At 39.7% G+C, this 16775-nt stretch overlaps 1 protein-coding gene across 2 annotated transcripts; it reads left to right on the top strand.

Annotated features, from left to right (window-relative positions):
* The first annotated feature begins 653 nt into the window (after positions 1 to 653).
* Positions 654 to 14705, top strand: dkk2 (dickkopf WNT signaling pathway inhibitor 2). Of its 2 annotated transcripts, none has more exons than XM_039789045.1 (4): positions 654 to 1261; positions 11038 to 11188; positions 11740 to 11871; positions 13102 to 14705. In XM_039789045.1, exons 1-4 carry the CDS (start codon positions 1058 to 1060, stop codon positions 13350 to 13352), a joined length of 738 nt encoding a protein of 245 aa, XP_039644979.1. In that variant the 5' UTR covers positions 654 to 1057; the 3' UTR covers positions 13353 to 14705. The 2 variants fall into 2 exon arrangements, with proteins under 2 accessions (XP_039644979.1, XP_039644194.1); XM_039788260.1 differs by having other exon boundaries at positions 658 to 1261; positions 11035 to 11188.
* The last annotated feature ends 2070 nt before the right edge of the window (positions 14706 to 16775 follow it).

Genomic DNA, 16775 nt, shown 5'->3' with positions numbered 1-16775 from the left:
TCTTAGTCTTTACCTGCCTGAAACTGAAAGAGTTCATTGTACCTTCACATGTATTACCTAACCAACATGAATATAACTTATCCTGATACAAGACTCTCGAACAAAGAAGTCTCTATAATACTTATATCACTAACTTTATCACCATTGGCATTCCTTGCATCATGAGGGATGCTTTCCCACAGAGGGAAAACAATGGTTATCAGATAGATTTTTATATTCTAAGTTATTCCGGAATGCTGGTTAAATGGACCCTGAACCACCTCCTGCTTATTTACATGTCACATTGGTCAGGACATCATTTCAATGACAAGCCTAATCCAAGTCTAAATAAAGATGCGTTTTGCTTTTGAGGTGATATTTTTTATTTTACATTTTTCCTCACACATACAATTACTTAGAAACACAAATCTATTCTTGTGATCACGGAAAATGTTCCACCTTACCTACAACCCCCCTTTAATGCAGCCTAACTGACTTTTTTCCGTTTCCTACTCGCCCAACCGCCTTGCAGTAAAAAGGGTCAAGCGCCCAGTTAAAATACACAGTGTATAATTTTATAGCTTTTTCCCAACGGGTCTCCTGGTGCCGGTGTCGAGACGACAATGTGTACGCAGCAGAGCCGCACACAGATCAGTTTCATTCTTTGTCAGTTGTGAATAGGGGCGGAGGAACCAAACTCATTAGAATCCTAAAAAAGAAAGTATCCGAGATCATAAAACACCCGGCTGCAGGACTAAGTGTTCACTCACAGCCAGACAGAGACAGAGAGGAAACCTCTTGTCAAATTTCTTTCTGACCCTCAGAGCATCAGCGTTTTAACAGATCCACTTCTTCATTGTTTCCCTTTCTACACTGCGCTCTCTGTGTTCAGATAACTGTGTCGATGGCAGTTATTCTTCTGAATATCTGATTTTCAGGAACAAATCTTGGCTTCATCACTGCTCTATGTCTTGTAGACGGGCAAACGTGACGCATGGACACTGACAGGGCGAACGCATCTCATTGAGAAACTTCATTTTTGCGGCACTTTTTGGTATTTCAGTATTTTTTTTCAAGGATGCTCGCCTTAACTTGGAATAGATGCTGTGTTGTGATGCTTATCGTCGCTACACTGAAGACGGGGACATCCCAGGTATCAGAGGCGCGTCCGAAGGCGAACTTAATCAAGCCTGCTCTGTTGGAAGAGGCACCTACACTTGCTCCAAACCGATCCGCCGCTGTCCACCTTGGGATCACCAAGAAATATAACGTCCTTGCGCAGGTAATTTTAAGTATTTAATTGTCTGAGGACTTATACATGCATATGTCAGCCCTATTACGCAAAGCCTGAAATTGGGTATAAGGATTAGAGCCAGTTGAATCATTTATTATTAGCGGTAATGGTATTTTGACGATTCCAAATGTAGTGTTCACTTATTATAATCAGCATGACAAGGAAGAACAGTTTTTTTCATTGAAATTACTTTATGAGTTGATACAGATAAGTAATTGTGCGGTAAGTCTCCAAAACGTTGGCTATGGAGTATGTTGAGGTGTGTAAGTTAAATAGCCCTATGCCTTAAAAGAACTTCCTCACGTGTGAATAGTTATTGGAAATTGCAGGGATTGGACCCCTCATAAACCCTAATTGCCTTTCAGACCTGACGCCACAGTTGGGTGCAGCGCACTTCCACAGTAAATCATTAATGCCAGTAGAAATGTGAGAAAAAGTTAACACTTAGGTTCATTTTCTGTCTGGGTCTTAGTGTCATTAAAGTGGTCCAGACGCTTGCTGGGATTATGAGAATCTTACTGTGGGGCCTCTGAGGGATACTCTTACCAACCACTTAATACCCACTCAAGGAGTTATCAATTCCTGCTGTTTCAACAAAGTGCCATATTACTGTAGTTTGACAGCAAATGTGAGATCAAAAATGTTTAAGATTTGGCAGGTTTCTTTCTGGCAAACATAAAAGTTGTGAACATTATGAGTGATTTTTATCTAGTGAGAAATTAGAGCTGTACATTTATTGCTTGGCCGGGCAAAGTTCTCTGTGTACCTAATTCTTTTTTTTTACAAGTTTATTTTTTGAAGAGGGAAACGGATACTGATGTGGAAAAGAAATTGGAACATCAGTCAAACAAAAAAACTGACAAAAGCCAGCAGGCCTTCATCTTCCAGAAGGATTACCACCAAATCTACGTTTTAATTAATTAATTAATGTAGGAGTCTGATTGTGTTGACCTCAGAGTATCTTTTTGAGCAGCAGATGGCACTGCCACATCTCCATCACATCCTACACAGCAGACAGTCTGTTCACCAACTCACTGAAACAGCTGATTACGCTTGTTTTTTTTGCCTGATGGTCTCACCCTCTAGATTTACTGTAACACCAACTTGTGTTTACATTTGGCCTGTTCAACTGTCTGTAATATCACATGCAGTAGTGATAGTGTTGGATATCTGTGAAGCGTGTAGTGCTGAGAGCAGCGCTTTATGGAAAAGCCACTTTCTCTCCTCTGAGGAGATCCAACCTCAAGCAACCCTGCCAGACCTCAATTTGAACGCCTGCTTACATCTTTGCCATTGCAATAATATGGAGTGGTTTGGAAGAGTGGACCGAGGGGAAACAATATGTGTGTACAGAGACCACCGTACTGTTACAAAAGTTAAATGTCATGGTGCAGTGTGTCCAAATGAAGATGGCTAATAGCATTTATGGCAGCAGGAGGGGATATATATATATGTGTGTGTGTGTGTGTGTGTGTGTGTGTGTGTGTGTGTGTGTGTGTGTGTGTGTGTTCTGGCTGCCAGGAGGTTTTCCAGAGTTGTAGAGTAACAGCCGCAGCTCAGCCTTGGCTAGATATGCGGCTTGATGCTGGCAAGCAAACTGCACTGACCTTCTGCATCTCATCATGCAGTGGCCATTTACGAGCAGAATAAATCAAAGATAACAAGTCTGCTCTCTTCATGAGGCTGTAAGTGCGACATATATCATATATATATATATATATATTTAGTCTATATTTAGTGTTAATTGTAATTACTCTACCTTTTAGATTTTTTAATTTTTTTAGAATTACGATAAATGCCTTGAAACAGGTTGCATAGCACAAAACAGCATGTCACTGAGTGGTTCACAGCAGGCACCCCAAACTATTTCCATCTTTATCTGCAATTGTGAAGTGAATTAATGCTGATTAAGGCTTGGGTGTAAGTTTGTAAAATAGGAACTCTTGAATTCAAATTTCTCCAAGTAGATTTATGTTCAAGTGGTCATGCTGTTGAGTTTTTTTATATTGGTGAGGAATAGTTGGCAGATTATCACACCTCTGGAGGTGGGTTCAGGATGTCAGCGATTGGGAGCTTTTCAGTTATGTGAGCGATAATCTGAACAATTCACCTACAAGGCCATTTTTTAAAACTCTTACTAATTTTATTAGTTTTTAACCTACTTTATTCTGCAGTCAAACACGAGAATAGAACATTTTACATGGTATAAAGCAGCTCTTTCTCTCACAGTTAAAGATTACAATTACCTCCCAAAAAAGCAAAAAAAAATCTCCCTCAGTGGCTTACTTTGAAATGTAGCAAATTATCGAGGGAGAGAGTCCAACAGCCACCCTGTGGAGACGGGCCGCTGCAGCAGGAAACAAGGCTGTAATTTGGTGTTTTATCCATCAGATTAGAAAACGCTGCTCAAAGCCTTCGGTTATTTGACAGCTTAATGGGCTTTTATTTCCTGTAGCTGCTGACAACATTTGGCGATATAGGTTACATTAATCACACACAAATCAGGGTTAGGTTTTGGCGATCCCTTGACATTCAGTCGGGGCAAACTGCTGAGTGTTTTTCCCCTGTTGTCTCACCCTTTTCACATCAGCCTGACTGGAGTGGAACCGACAAAACCAAAATGTACGCCTCTTAGACCTTGACAGCCAGTGCTCGTGGGTGGCACTGTTGGCTCCTTGGAAGGGAACCAACAGAAATGGATAGCACGGGCAGGCAGTGCTCACCACTCTAACCTCTGAACCCACAAGGGAACCGACAGTGTGGCGGCATTCATGCAGTACGTGTCTGTAAAACATCAGCAGCCGGTCAGTCAGCCTTAACTAGTTGCTTTATTTAATTCAACACAGAGATTACTTTAACAAGCGATGTCTGAGGGCTCTGCCTATAAAAGTAGAGCCACGTCCTTTCTCTTTCTCAGCCCTTCCTACCCACCTCTCTAACCTAAAATGAATGTTTAGTGATCCTAATGAGCTGAGAAAAGAGGTGTGAGTGCTTGTTAGCGCTCGGCTCATTTTGAGCTTCAGTCTCTAGTCCTGTGGCCTTTTCATTCTCTGGGTCCCTTGGGTGTTGTGAGGGCCCTGCACTGGAGCCATTAGGGGTCTCCTGTGGAAACCTCCTTTACTGAAGTTGGACCTGTTAATGAGAGAGGAGACCCGTGCCCCTTTCTTTCCACAGGATTACACCTTTTAGAGCAGGACACCTCCTAGACTACCACCAAGAGCTTTTCCCCTTTCCTTTGATAGTCTTTGAAGAGAGCAGTCATGTCGGCTGACTATGTGCCTCTCTCCGTGTCCGATGAATAAGATCAACTCAGAATGTATACTTAACTCTGGATTCTAGCACTCAAAGGGACATGCCCATAAACACATGTGTTTTGAGTGATGAAAGACGCCAAGCTGTGTTTGAAGACATGGTTTGTACGAGTGACTTGTGTTCAGCCATCCCTATGTAATCTGATGCCGGCTGTCTGTGCTTTTAGGGCATATGAAGTTTGTTTGTTCAGTGACATCGTTTATTTGACTCTGTAAGGCCCCTGCCACTCCTTAACACCATTCACAGTTTCAGGTTACGTGCCTGATTCCTGAAGGTCAAGTGCAATCACGGCACAGATCTCAAAAAACATAGATGTGTACTAAGTGTGTGAAGATTTTACAACTTTTATTTAACAAATGTATATATATATATATCTTTCTGAGACTCTACACAGGTTATTTTTGAATGGTTTTCTCTTTACATACGATGTATTGTTTTTTGTGTGGGGTTTGTGTGTGGGTCTTTTATATTTCTTTCACCCTAAATTTATATTTCTTTTCATGGTTCTTTAAAGTGCACTTTGCCATTTGCAGAGAACAACAGTTCTGTCTCAGGTTTTATTTAGTGTGCATTGGTGACCCACACCAGAAGTTCCATTGGTTTAAATTGTTTAAATTAAGTCTTCCGACAAAATACGTACTTTGTCCATGCCCTCTATAACGACACATAGAAGTGTTTTCTGATCTGACGCCCCTATCCGCAGAACGTTGTCCATGGCTTTGAAAATAGTTACAAATCACTGTTGAAAAAAATAAAATAAAAATCTGCCTTATGATGTGACAACGCTATGGCTCAAGTTTGGTTAAGGTTTAGGCACAAAAACAAATTAGGTTTTGGGAAAGATCAAGATTTGGGTTAAAATTACTACTTTGTTAATGTTAGGGGACATTCATTGTCATGGTTACAATAATAAACACGTGGTTAAGGCTAGGGAACAATCATGTATAAAACAAAAAGACAAAACATAAACTCTGTTTGGAAACGAGAAATGAACAACGGCCTCCTGTGTTGAAGTCCGATGTTTTGTTGATCCCTCCACCCACCATAACCTCCTCCCTACTCGGACTCTGTTGTTCTATAATAACCTTACTTACTTATTTGCTACTGTCAAAATTACTGCGGCCGCAAGAGTGTTCAGTCTCTTGAACGTAAACAGATGTAGATTTGGGCCACATGCTTAAACAACTGATGCTGTCATTGTTTTTTTGAGAAAGTATTTCTGTGGCCTTGCGTTTTTACAAAGTGAAAAATAAGGATCGACCCCCTTACTATCCCAATACTTTTCATACTGTCCCAAAATTTTAAACCCTCAGACTTAAACTAAACAGTAGAGACTGCATTACAGGGCACTTCCATCGAATTATATCAGCGCTTCGGAATGACTCAATTGAGGTAAATAAGGGACCCAAAGACCAGGGGAAGGGTTCAAAGCCCTGTATATCCGGCAGTAAATCCCTTGTAGATTGTTGCTCCTGCACATTTAAGGTTCCTCTTCAAAGCCACGGCGCTTTACCAGCACGAGAGTAGCACGAGACAGGGCCGGGGGCATCCCTTATGACTCTCTGTCTGTCTCTCTCTTTATCGTCTCACCAGCATACCAAGAGAGGCTGCCGTTTTTAACCCACTTCCTGCGCAGGATCCAAGGCTGCGCTTTTATGTGCAAAGGCTGCCGTGGGACAAATAAGGGAGCAACAGAAAAAAAGATGTGAGATAAATGAGATGCATCCAAATGAAGCCCCATCCCTTAGAAGTTGTGAATGAGGCGTTTTAAAACATGACAAGATAAGACGAGATTATCAGCCGTGATTTGGGTTGTATCATTGGGTTTCAAAGGGCTGTCTGAGCGGTTTGATGGAAGAGGTGAGTCTCCTTCTTCTTCTTCTTCTCACCCCCCTCTTCTTTTTGCACTACAGTATGCACTGTAATCGATCCAAGCCTGCTGGCCAGAAAGACAGATGAAAATCAGAGCAGTATTATGAGCAAAAGAAAGTAGTATGAAGTACTACTCCACGTGGCCGGACCCATTTGTCTTCATATTTAGATAACAGCATATTTTTCATGTCAGGAAAAAAAAACTCCCACTGCACTTTCTTGAACTTCTCTTCAAACCATATTTCCAGCATATTTCCCTCCTCAGCTGTGATTATACCAATAGTCCATGGCAATGTAGCCTACACGTTTCTCTGGATGAGCAGTTGACACAAAAATAGGTCCCCCGATGAAGTTAAAAGTTCATTCTTGACTTTTTACAATAGTAGTTTTGCCAACAACAAATTTTTTTAAAAAACTTTAATCTTAATGGTCTTTCCCAGTGGAACAAACTCCATTGGCTGAGAAAGACTGTGAGATGTGGGTAAAAGCTCTGGAAAACATATTAAGTGGACTTTGAGTTTCGCTTTCTTGTTGAGAGTTAGATGAGAAGATCAATACTCAACCGCTGTAAAGCCAGTGTGTTAGAAACGGAGCTAGCTAGCTGCTAGCTCTTAGCTTAGCTTAGCACCAATAGCAAAAATACACCAACCACAGCTCATCCAAAGCTTACTCATTAACACATTATATATTTTGTTTAATTTGTACACAAAAACAGAAATGTGAAAATGGAAAATCATGGTTTTAGGGGGGAGCTGTAACTGTTTATTGCACAGGAGCAACTCTTGTCGTGCCCAACCATTGTTAGCCAAAAAATAGTTGCACTATGTAACTCCCTCTGAAACCACAAATTAACGTTTTTACATTTCTGTTTATTTGAGGATTAAACAAATAATAAATATTATGTTAATTAGTGAGCTTTAGATGTGCTGGTGGGCATATTTTTAAAGAGCGAGCCAGGCTAGCTGTTCCCTCCTGCTTCCAGTCTTTATACTAATCTAGGCTAATTGCCTTCTAACTCTAGCTCCATATTTGACACACAAACATGAGAATGGTATACATTTTCTCGTCCAACTCTCTGCAAGAAAGCCAAAATGTCAAACTATTTCTGAAAGATTTTTTTTTTGTGAAAGAGGAGCTCAGATTTTAGGGCCTACTCCAGTGATTTAATGTTGCACTTCCATAAAGTTAGGAGACTTACATGAGAGAGCTTAAAAAAGGAATGGTCAATGGCTTGATCCTACTCTTCATCAAAACAACTTGATGAATTCTATACAGTATTAGACTCTTCCTGTCTGGAAAATGTCTTTCAAACCCCCATGTTTTATAGGCTCTCTGTTAAAATATTTCCTTTATTCATAGGATTAAGCCAAGATAGTATATATCCTCAACATTGCTCCGGTGCCGCAGGAAATTTTGCCGGATGCATGTATTTTTGCCGATGTCCGTTTCCTTCCGCTATCCCTTACTTGTCAGGACAAAAACAGAATGACACTTAATGACAGAAGCGTTATGTCATAAACGCTTATGACTTGTTTATAATGTTTATGACATGTTCATGACAGTGTCATGTCACTCCTATGTAGATACCTTCAAGTAAAGTGTAACCGGATGTTTTTCTCCCATCCCGGAATGCTGTGTGGACTAGGAGTTATTTTCTCAGATTCTAGAAAGTTCCTCCAGAACCACACACAACTGCTGAGTAGTTCTCCCCATGACGAGTAAACTGGCCTTCATGTGTACAATTGGTGGAGTGTCCCTTTGAAATACAGCCTTTGAATATTCTGAGAACAGCTCTTAACACAGTAGTAATTAAGAAATATTTGTAATCCATCAAACATCAGAGCTTTCTTACTTACGTCAACACATTAAGCATCTGCATTGTGCGAATTTGTCATTTTGATGAATGAGGACTCAGTATAATATTCCTGCTCATTTTTCTACGCCTGTATCATTGCCTCCATGTGTTTCCAGACCGAGAAAGTCAGTATGGCATCTGTCCAACAAGTCTAATCTTGCTCACCTTCTGAAGCACAAGCACGTCGAGCAACAACTTTTGATGTGCTGAAATATTAATATTGTTGAGAGTTAATTTTAACATGTGGTGCACATTCATGTTGCATGTTCCTTTTGGCATGGCAGCCCCTCTCCGCTGACCTTTATACCCCAAATGGAGTTTGCTATTTATTGTGGCTATAATGATTTTACTCTGATTTAAACCTCTTTCTTGTTCATTCACTCATGTTTATTGTTCCATGTTTGTCAGTGGTAAGCCACACTAAATCAGATCTGTCAGTGCAGTGCCAGCTAAATGTGGTTGTGGTGCCGGTGGTGGTGTGCCAGCCAAACATGTTGTTCTAATGTCAGTCTACACTGGACATAATTTACACAGTCAGAATCCATATCCTGCTATTTTTTTTTTTCATATTTGAATAGGTGTACATCCATTGTAATAACAATGCCCTAAAATAAAAGATGTGCAGCAATTAGAGAAACACAGTGACCTGACCATTATGTCTCCCTCAACTGGTGTGGCCTTGAGCCAGAGTATTGATGTTTCATTAAAGCTTTTCAAAATGATCCTCTCTCTTGATGACTTAAATATGTAACATTATTTTATTTGACAGAGGAGTGTATTTAATTTGTGAAACAATTCACAACAAACTCTGTTGCTCATGCTCCAAGTCTAAGAGGGACACGGGGCTTGCATGTGTAGGGAATTACAGTATATCAACTTCCAGTAAAACTTACCATTGGTGCGCACGCTTTTTATGGAAAAAGTGAGTTTGGCTTTAATTGTTCTTCTTGCTGCTCTGGAGAGTGGATGTTGTGTTTGTTAAGGTGGTCATTTCAGTGCATTTACGGAAAAGACTTAAAGGTTCTTCATGTGTGTTGCTGCACAGCAGAATGTCCCAACCCTTTAGTGTAAACACAAGAAATACTAAATCAAAAACATTGCCAAATTGACTATGAAGAAGTATGATTAGCTACAGTAATTGCCCCTCAATTATGTCTGTAGACTCATTAAGCCTCTGAACACTTGAGAAAAATTGAGAGAAACTGAAGTGGTTTCTCTTGGTTTGGAAATTCTAATAGCTCTATTGTCTGGGACCTGAAACAAATGACCACACCAGTGAGAGACATGTTAATCCCTACAACATGTTGTCCTCTAAAATTGGATGCAGCGGGACCACAGCCTGTAGTCAGTTCGCCCAAAGCAAACAACCAACATATTTTCCTACTTACCAATATATCTGGCCATGCAGAGAGTTTGGGGTTAATTTGCCAAGATTTCAGATCTCTTTATGCTGCTTAGACTTCTGCCACCAGCTCAATATAAAATTAAGATGAATGGCATTTGTTTTTGATGTCCAAAACATCAGATATTCAATTTTTTAAACTTAACAGCACTGTCTCTTTCCAGAACCAATGATATAGCTCTCAAACTGTTAACAATTAGTTAACAGCCAGGAAACCTTCGAGTAAATCCAAAGTGACTCCAGCAGTAACTGAAACATTGAAAGCCTTCAGGTTTCTCTCAATCTAACATTTCTCTCTTAAAACACTGACATATGATGCATATTAGTTAGGGTATCAGTAAAATCTGTAGTTTTCTAACATGATAAATTGCATTTGAGTTGGGTTTTATTTGGGTCCTGTTTTTGGTCTAACCAAGGTTTTTTTCTGAGGGTAGAGTGTCTTCACACACCTCCAACCTGTCGTCTACAATTTAAATTTTGTGACCTGAGGTGCATGGTGCAACTGTTGTGCTTGGAATAGAATTAGAAGCTATGCAGTTTCTGTGTTTGGTCTGGGTAAGTCGTGGTTTGCTGGGTTGTGTCCAACAAAATCCACTATGTTCCTTCTCTTTAACAATGGTGCCCATTGATTTTGCCATCCCATTGATTTGCCGGCTCACTGCCCAATAAAAAGGGCAAACAGTTCATAATGTCATGAAACAGTTCATGACATTATGTTGAACAGAGTGTGATAGGATCAATAGTGGCCAGTCTGAATGATAAAAGTAGGAGAATTTGGTACACTTATGCCAAAGCCACGTTTGTATTTGTGTGTTTAAAATTCTTTTAATTACCCGTAGGCAAATGTGTCAAAGTCAAATATCAAAGGCAACATTTTCTGTATTATTCACTAAAAGGGTATGAGCTTTTGAATAAGCTGCTCATGCTTGGCACTGTAAAGCTTCGGAAATAAACGAAACATGACTGCACCATGTGACATGCACCTTTAACGCGACTCTTTTAATTAGACTGTATTGACATTCGCACCAATATTGAACTCCAGTGCTTGATTCTTACCGACAAACTTGCACCTACCACATTGTACATGCAAATGCAGTATGGTGTCTCACTGGGTCAGAGCTCTGTGCAGCCTGTTGAAAATGCCACCTCATCAACACAAAGTTATGTCAGGCACAAAGTGTTTAGTTTTTATCTTCAGGAAGAACTGTTCATTAAGTCATGCACTTTAACCATGCATTTGTTAAGATCAATGTGTGCTCGTTTCGTGCAATCTTTCATAAACCGAGCAAAGTGACTGAGTAAACATATGTTTTTCCTCAGCAGGTGTATCCATGCAGCAATGATAAGGAGTGCAGTGTGGGAAGCTACTGCCACAGCCCTCAACAGGCTCCCTCTCGCTGCCTCACCTGCCGCAGGAGGAAGAAGCGCTGCCATAGAGATGCCATGTGCTGTCCTGGGAACCGCTGCAGTAACTGTACGTACCTGACACAAACACATTTTCAGAGCGTGTTAGCTTCAGTTATGTTGTGACTGCAGGGTACGATTCAGAAATTTGATTTCTTGTCTTATGCAAATATTATGAAAAAAAAGTGACTTGTACAGTATCTAGCCCAGAGACTTAGTGAAAGAGCCAGTATATTAACATAATTCAACACATGCTTTCAGACAGAATCCTGAACTATAGTTAAACTCTATCCAATTGATGCCCAGAAGTTAGGAATCAGTGGTCACATTTTGGAAAGTGGTGTTTCATCCATGAAAAGTGTGAGTGGCATGAATATGTGCGTTTGTGCAGAGGCTTTGCAGAAATTGTTTTTTTTTGTTTTCAATTGACATAGCTGACCAACACAGATGTTGTTAGTTCTCATGAAAAGCCAAGTTTAGCAATCACTAACATTAGCTACTAACATATTGATTTGACTTTTAACTTGTTGGCCATCAGGTTGAACAATCTGTTATGTAGTTTCTTGACAAAGTAAGCTGGGTTGGAATTGTTTAAATGTTTGATCTCTTCTTTTTCTGCAGATATTTGTGTCCCTGTCTCTGAGAGTGTGATCTCACCTCACATCTCAGCTTTAGATGAGCATAACAAACTCTCCACCAAAGACCACAGCTGGAGGAAGGGTGGGAAAGCACATGCTAAGCATTCTCTTAAAGGTGAGATTATGTTTCAAACATGTCCACTGGAAACAATGCCCTCTGTAAACACTGTCACTGTCGTTTTCTCTCTCATCTTTTCTGCTGTCGTCCTTATCTTTTCTGCTGTCGATGGCTGAATCTTTCTGTTGTCCACTGTCTGCATGTCCTACAGAGTTCATGGGCAACGCATATCCACAAACTATGTTGATAATTACCCCTCTGCTCATGTGTGGAAGAAACCACACACCCCTGCTGTTTCTGTACCTACATAAAGCCATACAAACACTTTCAATGACAGCACACACACTCGTGTGATACACAAGTGAAAACCACAGAATGCAGGTTTGGCACGATTATAGCTAATAACTCTCTGAGCCCCATGCTTAGCGTTTATGTCACCTAATTTAAGTTAATGTAAGGGCCTGTCCATAAAGCAAGCAATACGTTTAATGAGACACTCAACTCTAAATGCACCCTCAAGACAGCAGGCTGCAACGCTAAAATCAATGTGAAAATAGCAGCACTACTTAGGTTGCTGTAAATAAGCCCATTTACTTTTATTTGTGCTTGACTGACTCCCTCTCCTTTAACATAATTACATTATAATGGCCTTATGCAAGTCGCTGCTTGAGAAAAATCCACCACAAAAGAATCAGTGGTGTTAAAGCAATGAACAAGCAGTCAGGCTTAGCAGTCCATCATACTGGTGCTTGGAACTTCACATTAAAATAACTAATCAGCAAAGTGTGGTTTTGTCAGCTATACAGGACGACTGGTTTGACTAAATTATACGTATTATGCATTCATGAGAGCATGCTAACATCCTGCCAAGAATATCAGACTCAGACCAGATGGGTTGATATGGTTAATATACAGAATAAGCTAATTGTTTGCTTGATTTATGTTGAAAACTTCAAGCTTTTCTTTTGTCTCTGACATGGCCACACTTTATGCAATCTGAATTGAAACGTGAAGAAAGGGTTGCATAAACTTATCCGTATGGAAAAAAAAAAATAGCTTAATGAACAATAATCATACATTTCCTGTGCTTGATATAACTGAAGCACTATACAGCAAAATTCCAAGATGCTGGATGATTTATAATTTCATGCAGGTCTTTCATGTCTCTGATGAAGCATTTGTTTCTGTTTTTCTGAGCAGACATATGTCAACTTGACATACTGTTTGTAGATGTGTTGTTCGCTGGCTTCTCACTGATCAGCACTGTTTCTTGTCTTCCCCTGTTAGGGCATGAGGGCGACTCTTGCCTGCGTTCATCCGACTGCTCGGAGGGCTACTGCTGCGCCCGCCATTTCTGGACCAAAATCTGCAAGCCGGTGCTGAGGCAGGGAGAGGTGTGCACCAAGCAGAGAAAGAAAGGCTCTCACGGCTTGGAAATCTTCCAGCGCTGTGACTGTGCCAAGGGCCTTTCCTGCAAGGTGTGGAAAGATGCCACCTCCTCGTCCAAGTCCAGGCTCCACATGTGCCAGAAGATCTGAAGTGGGGGCAGCTGCTGTCGGCCTAGAGGCCTCTGTCTCCATCTGCCAGGGAAAGTTTTTTAAAGGATAGGTTGTGGCTGTATTGAGAAGGAGTGAAAGACAGAGACAAACAAGAGACAGAACAGACTCTTGTGGGTTCAAGCTCGCTATTCGGCAAGCAGAGAGTGAATGGGATTGCTTTAATGTGTTTGCTGTGAGTGGTTCATCCCTGCACACATACATACATATGCACACACACACACACACACACACACACACACACACACACACACACACACACACACACACACACACACACACACACACACACACACACACACACACACACACACACAAGATTATATCAATGAGCTTATGGTGTGCATGCTCACAAACACAACAAACTTTTTACACATTCTCGTGAAATTCAGGGATCCACAAAGTTAGCCAGTAAATGCTGTGATAGTTGTGGACCTTTTCTAGATGGAGGCAACAGACGTAGCAATCTTTCATCAAGCTTCAACTTATAATAATAAGACAGATAGACTATTTACAGAAAAGCCATATGTTTCCTGCACAGTACATTCTTTTCCAAACTCCAAAGTCAAAGATCTGATGTGTAATATCTTGTGTCATTACTGGATGTGCCATGATTTGTTATCTGTTTTGTCAAATTTCCATATCTGACTGTTCTTGTTGTTGTTTTAAGTCTTGAGGAATTCAGCTATTGCTATGCAAGACCTTTACAACTAGTAACAATATCCAGATACAAAAATACCGGTCATATCATATGAGGAGCTAATTGCATACACTGTTCACTCCAGAGCTTTACTCGTGTAACAGCATCCTGAGACTTCAATGCAAAGCATAATACTCTTAAACCAAAGAATGAAAGAATATTTACATCAGAGTGATGAGTTTCATCTGGGACATTAGCTCCTTGCCCAATTTCTAGCCACAAGAAGAGAGATAAAGGATTGTGTCCATTGTGGAAAGCTCGTTTGATCTGTCAGATACAGCTGCAATCTATTGTGATACAACTGTGTGGGTTAAAAACAGTTTGCACTGAGGTAGTGATCTGCTGCAGATACCAGACCAGAGAATGGTTCTGCTTTTCCAATCACAAGAACAGGATTCAAGGATACTATGGCAGTGCAATTTCTTTCCATTTGCAAAGCCAGTAGGAATGGAGATGTGAGAAATTGATTACAAAAACGTTCTACAAACCTGATGTTTTCAAAGAGAATTGCATTTTGAATCAACATTTCGTTGATGGCACACAGCCCTGTTTATTATTCTGTTTTTTCCAAATTTGACTGCATACTTGGTTGTATTGGAGGTGAAACAATGCCCCCCCCCCCCCCCCCCCCCCCGCAGTACAACTTCTTTAAACAACCACTTGTAGTTAATATAATATCTTTTTTATTTGCCTCTTTTTGCTTTAATATTTTAGAGCATCAACTACACATATTTTGTACCCATTTAAAATATCAATAAGCTCTTATATTGTAAATAGATTGGAGACAATGGAAATGTATTTAAGAATCAATGTATATCATGTACATATAATAAAAATATGAATCTTAAAGGTTACAGCAAAATGATCTAGGTGAGAAGAGTAATGAGGGATGAAATAGGACGAGAACAGTTGGATAGATAGTTGAAATGATAAAAGCTGTGTGTATAGGCAGAGGGGAAAGGCTTAGATAGCTTTGACTGATATTACAGAATGGATGCATTAAAAGAATATTTCCAAATAGAGAGACAAGCACATTAATTTCCAAAATAGTTTGTGTAAATGTTGTCAAGATTTATATCCCACGAAATATTGTCTGTGTTAATATTTCACATTGATTTGTTGTGTATTTACAATGATGAACGAATAAAAGAATGTATTTTGTACTATTGGTTACACAGGACTGGTTATTACTTGTTGTGTTGCTTATGTTTTGTTGAGTGTTTATAATGTAAGACAGGAGGATGTATGCTTACATTTTGCATTATAGTTTTAAAAAAAGTTAATTAACCCTCCCAGGTCTAAGCCATTTTCTCCCATCTTTGGTTCACTTGGTCTCCTTGTCTAATAATGCTTGTGTAACCTCAACCCTGTTATGCACAATCAAGTTATAGACATAACTTTTTTCAGGAGAACCTGGGCAATCAGCATATGTATGCTGCATGGATGTCACATAAATGGAAAAATTGTTATAGGAATATAAAGACAAAAGAAAATTTTTATAAATAGAAATGTATTAAAATCACACAGACAACATAAAAAAACTAAACCTTTTGGAATTTCTTCTCCCAAGTCTTGGCAATCAGGGGAAAAAAAAATGAATTCTGTAACTAACAAAATTAAAAAATTAAAATATTTAGTTTTTTTTCAAAGACACTGTAATTCCACGATGGATTAAATAAGATTCTGGATGGCCTACAATTGTTAGAGGACCTCGTTGAAACGGCGCATTTCTCTGCTTCTAAACACAAAAAAAGGTAAGTGTCTATACTGTATTGATCTGGAGATTTTAAATAAGACATAAAGTATGTATTGTCCTGTATATACGACAGTGAAGACTTTAGGACTGTCTGGCTTGTTTCAGACGTGCTGAACAACATCACTTAACAAGCTGCAAATTTAAAAGGTATGAGCTGATTCACCTGTTTCTTTGTATGACATGAAAATTAAAGCCCCTGAAAACTTGGTTTCACATGTTAAAGGTGCCCTGTGAAGCTTTCTTCTTGAGGTCTAAAATATGTGCTGAATGCATTTCCATGAATTTGTATTTGCAGGAGTCAGGACCCACTTATAAAAATGGTGCATGGGCTACGAGTGGTCAAAAACTCCACAGGGTAGGTCTACGTTTTTCTTCACCTACGCATGACTAAATAAACAACAATCAAAGAAAAATCATTTTTAAGAATTGAATGCTCTTTAACTCAGCCAATCTGCTTCTACAGGACTGTGAGGTTGGTTTGATCACATTTGATTGACAGGGACTGGTGGCATAGGCAAACAACCCCAAATTTGTCTTTGGATTTTGAGACAAAGTTGGCAAATCAAAAATTGCATGCAGAATAACCAAAACGGTTGCAACTTGGTCTCCAAAATCTTTTATTCATAGGACCCCTTCGCTCAGCGTGAGCCAACTGAGAAAATATGGGCCTTTTGATAAACATTATCCATAAAGCTGAATTATATTAGGATGACTACAGTGACTATAGCTCCAGCATATGATAATAAATGTATACCTAAATAAATAATACAAAGGAATCTTTTTAAACCATATCCATAAACTGTAAGAAGTAGCTTGCAGTGCTTACGCAACAGAGCTCTAATATTAGTGAGATTATACACATGTCAATTGACCTTATATTCCAAACTGAAATCATCAAAATTTTAAATGTATTTTGGAGACACGCTGATGCTGTGAATCCTGAAACAAT

The sequence above is a fragment of the Perca fluviatilis genome, chromosome 1 (assembly GCF_010015445.1).
Source record: "Perca fluviatilis chromosome 1, GENO_Pfluv_1.0, whole genome shotgun sequence".
Taxonomy (NCBI): Eukaryota; Metazoa; Chordata; class Actinopteri; order Perciformes; family Percidae; genus Perca; species Perca fluviatilis.
This window is presented reverse-complemented; position numbering and strand designations above follow the sequence as displayed.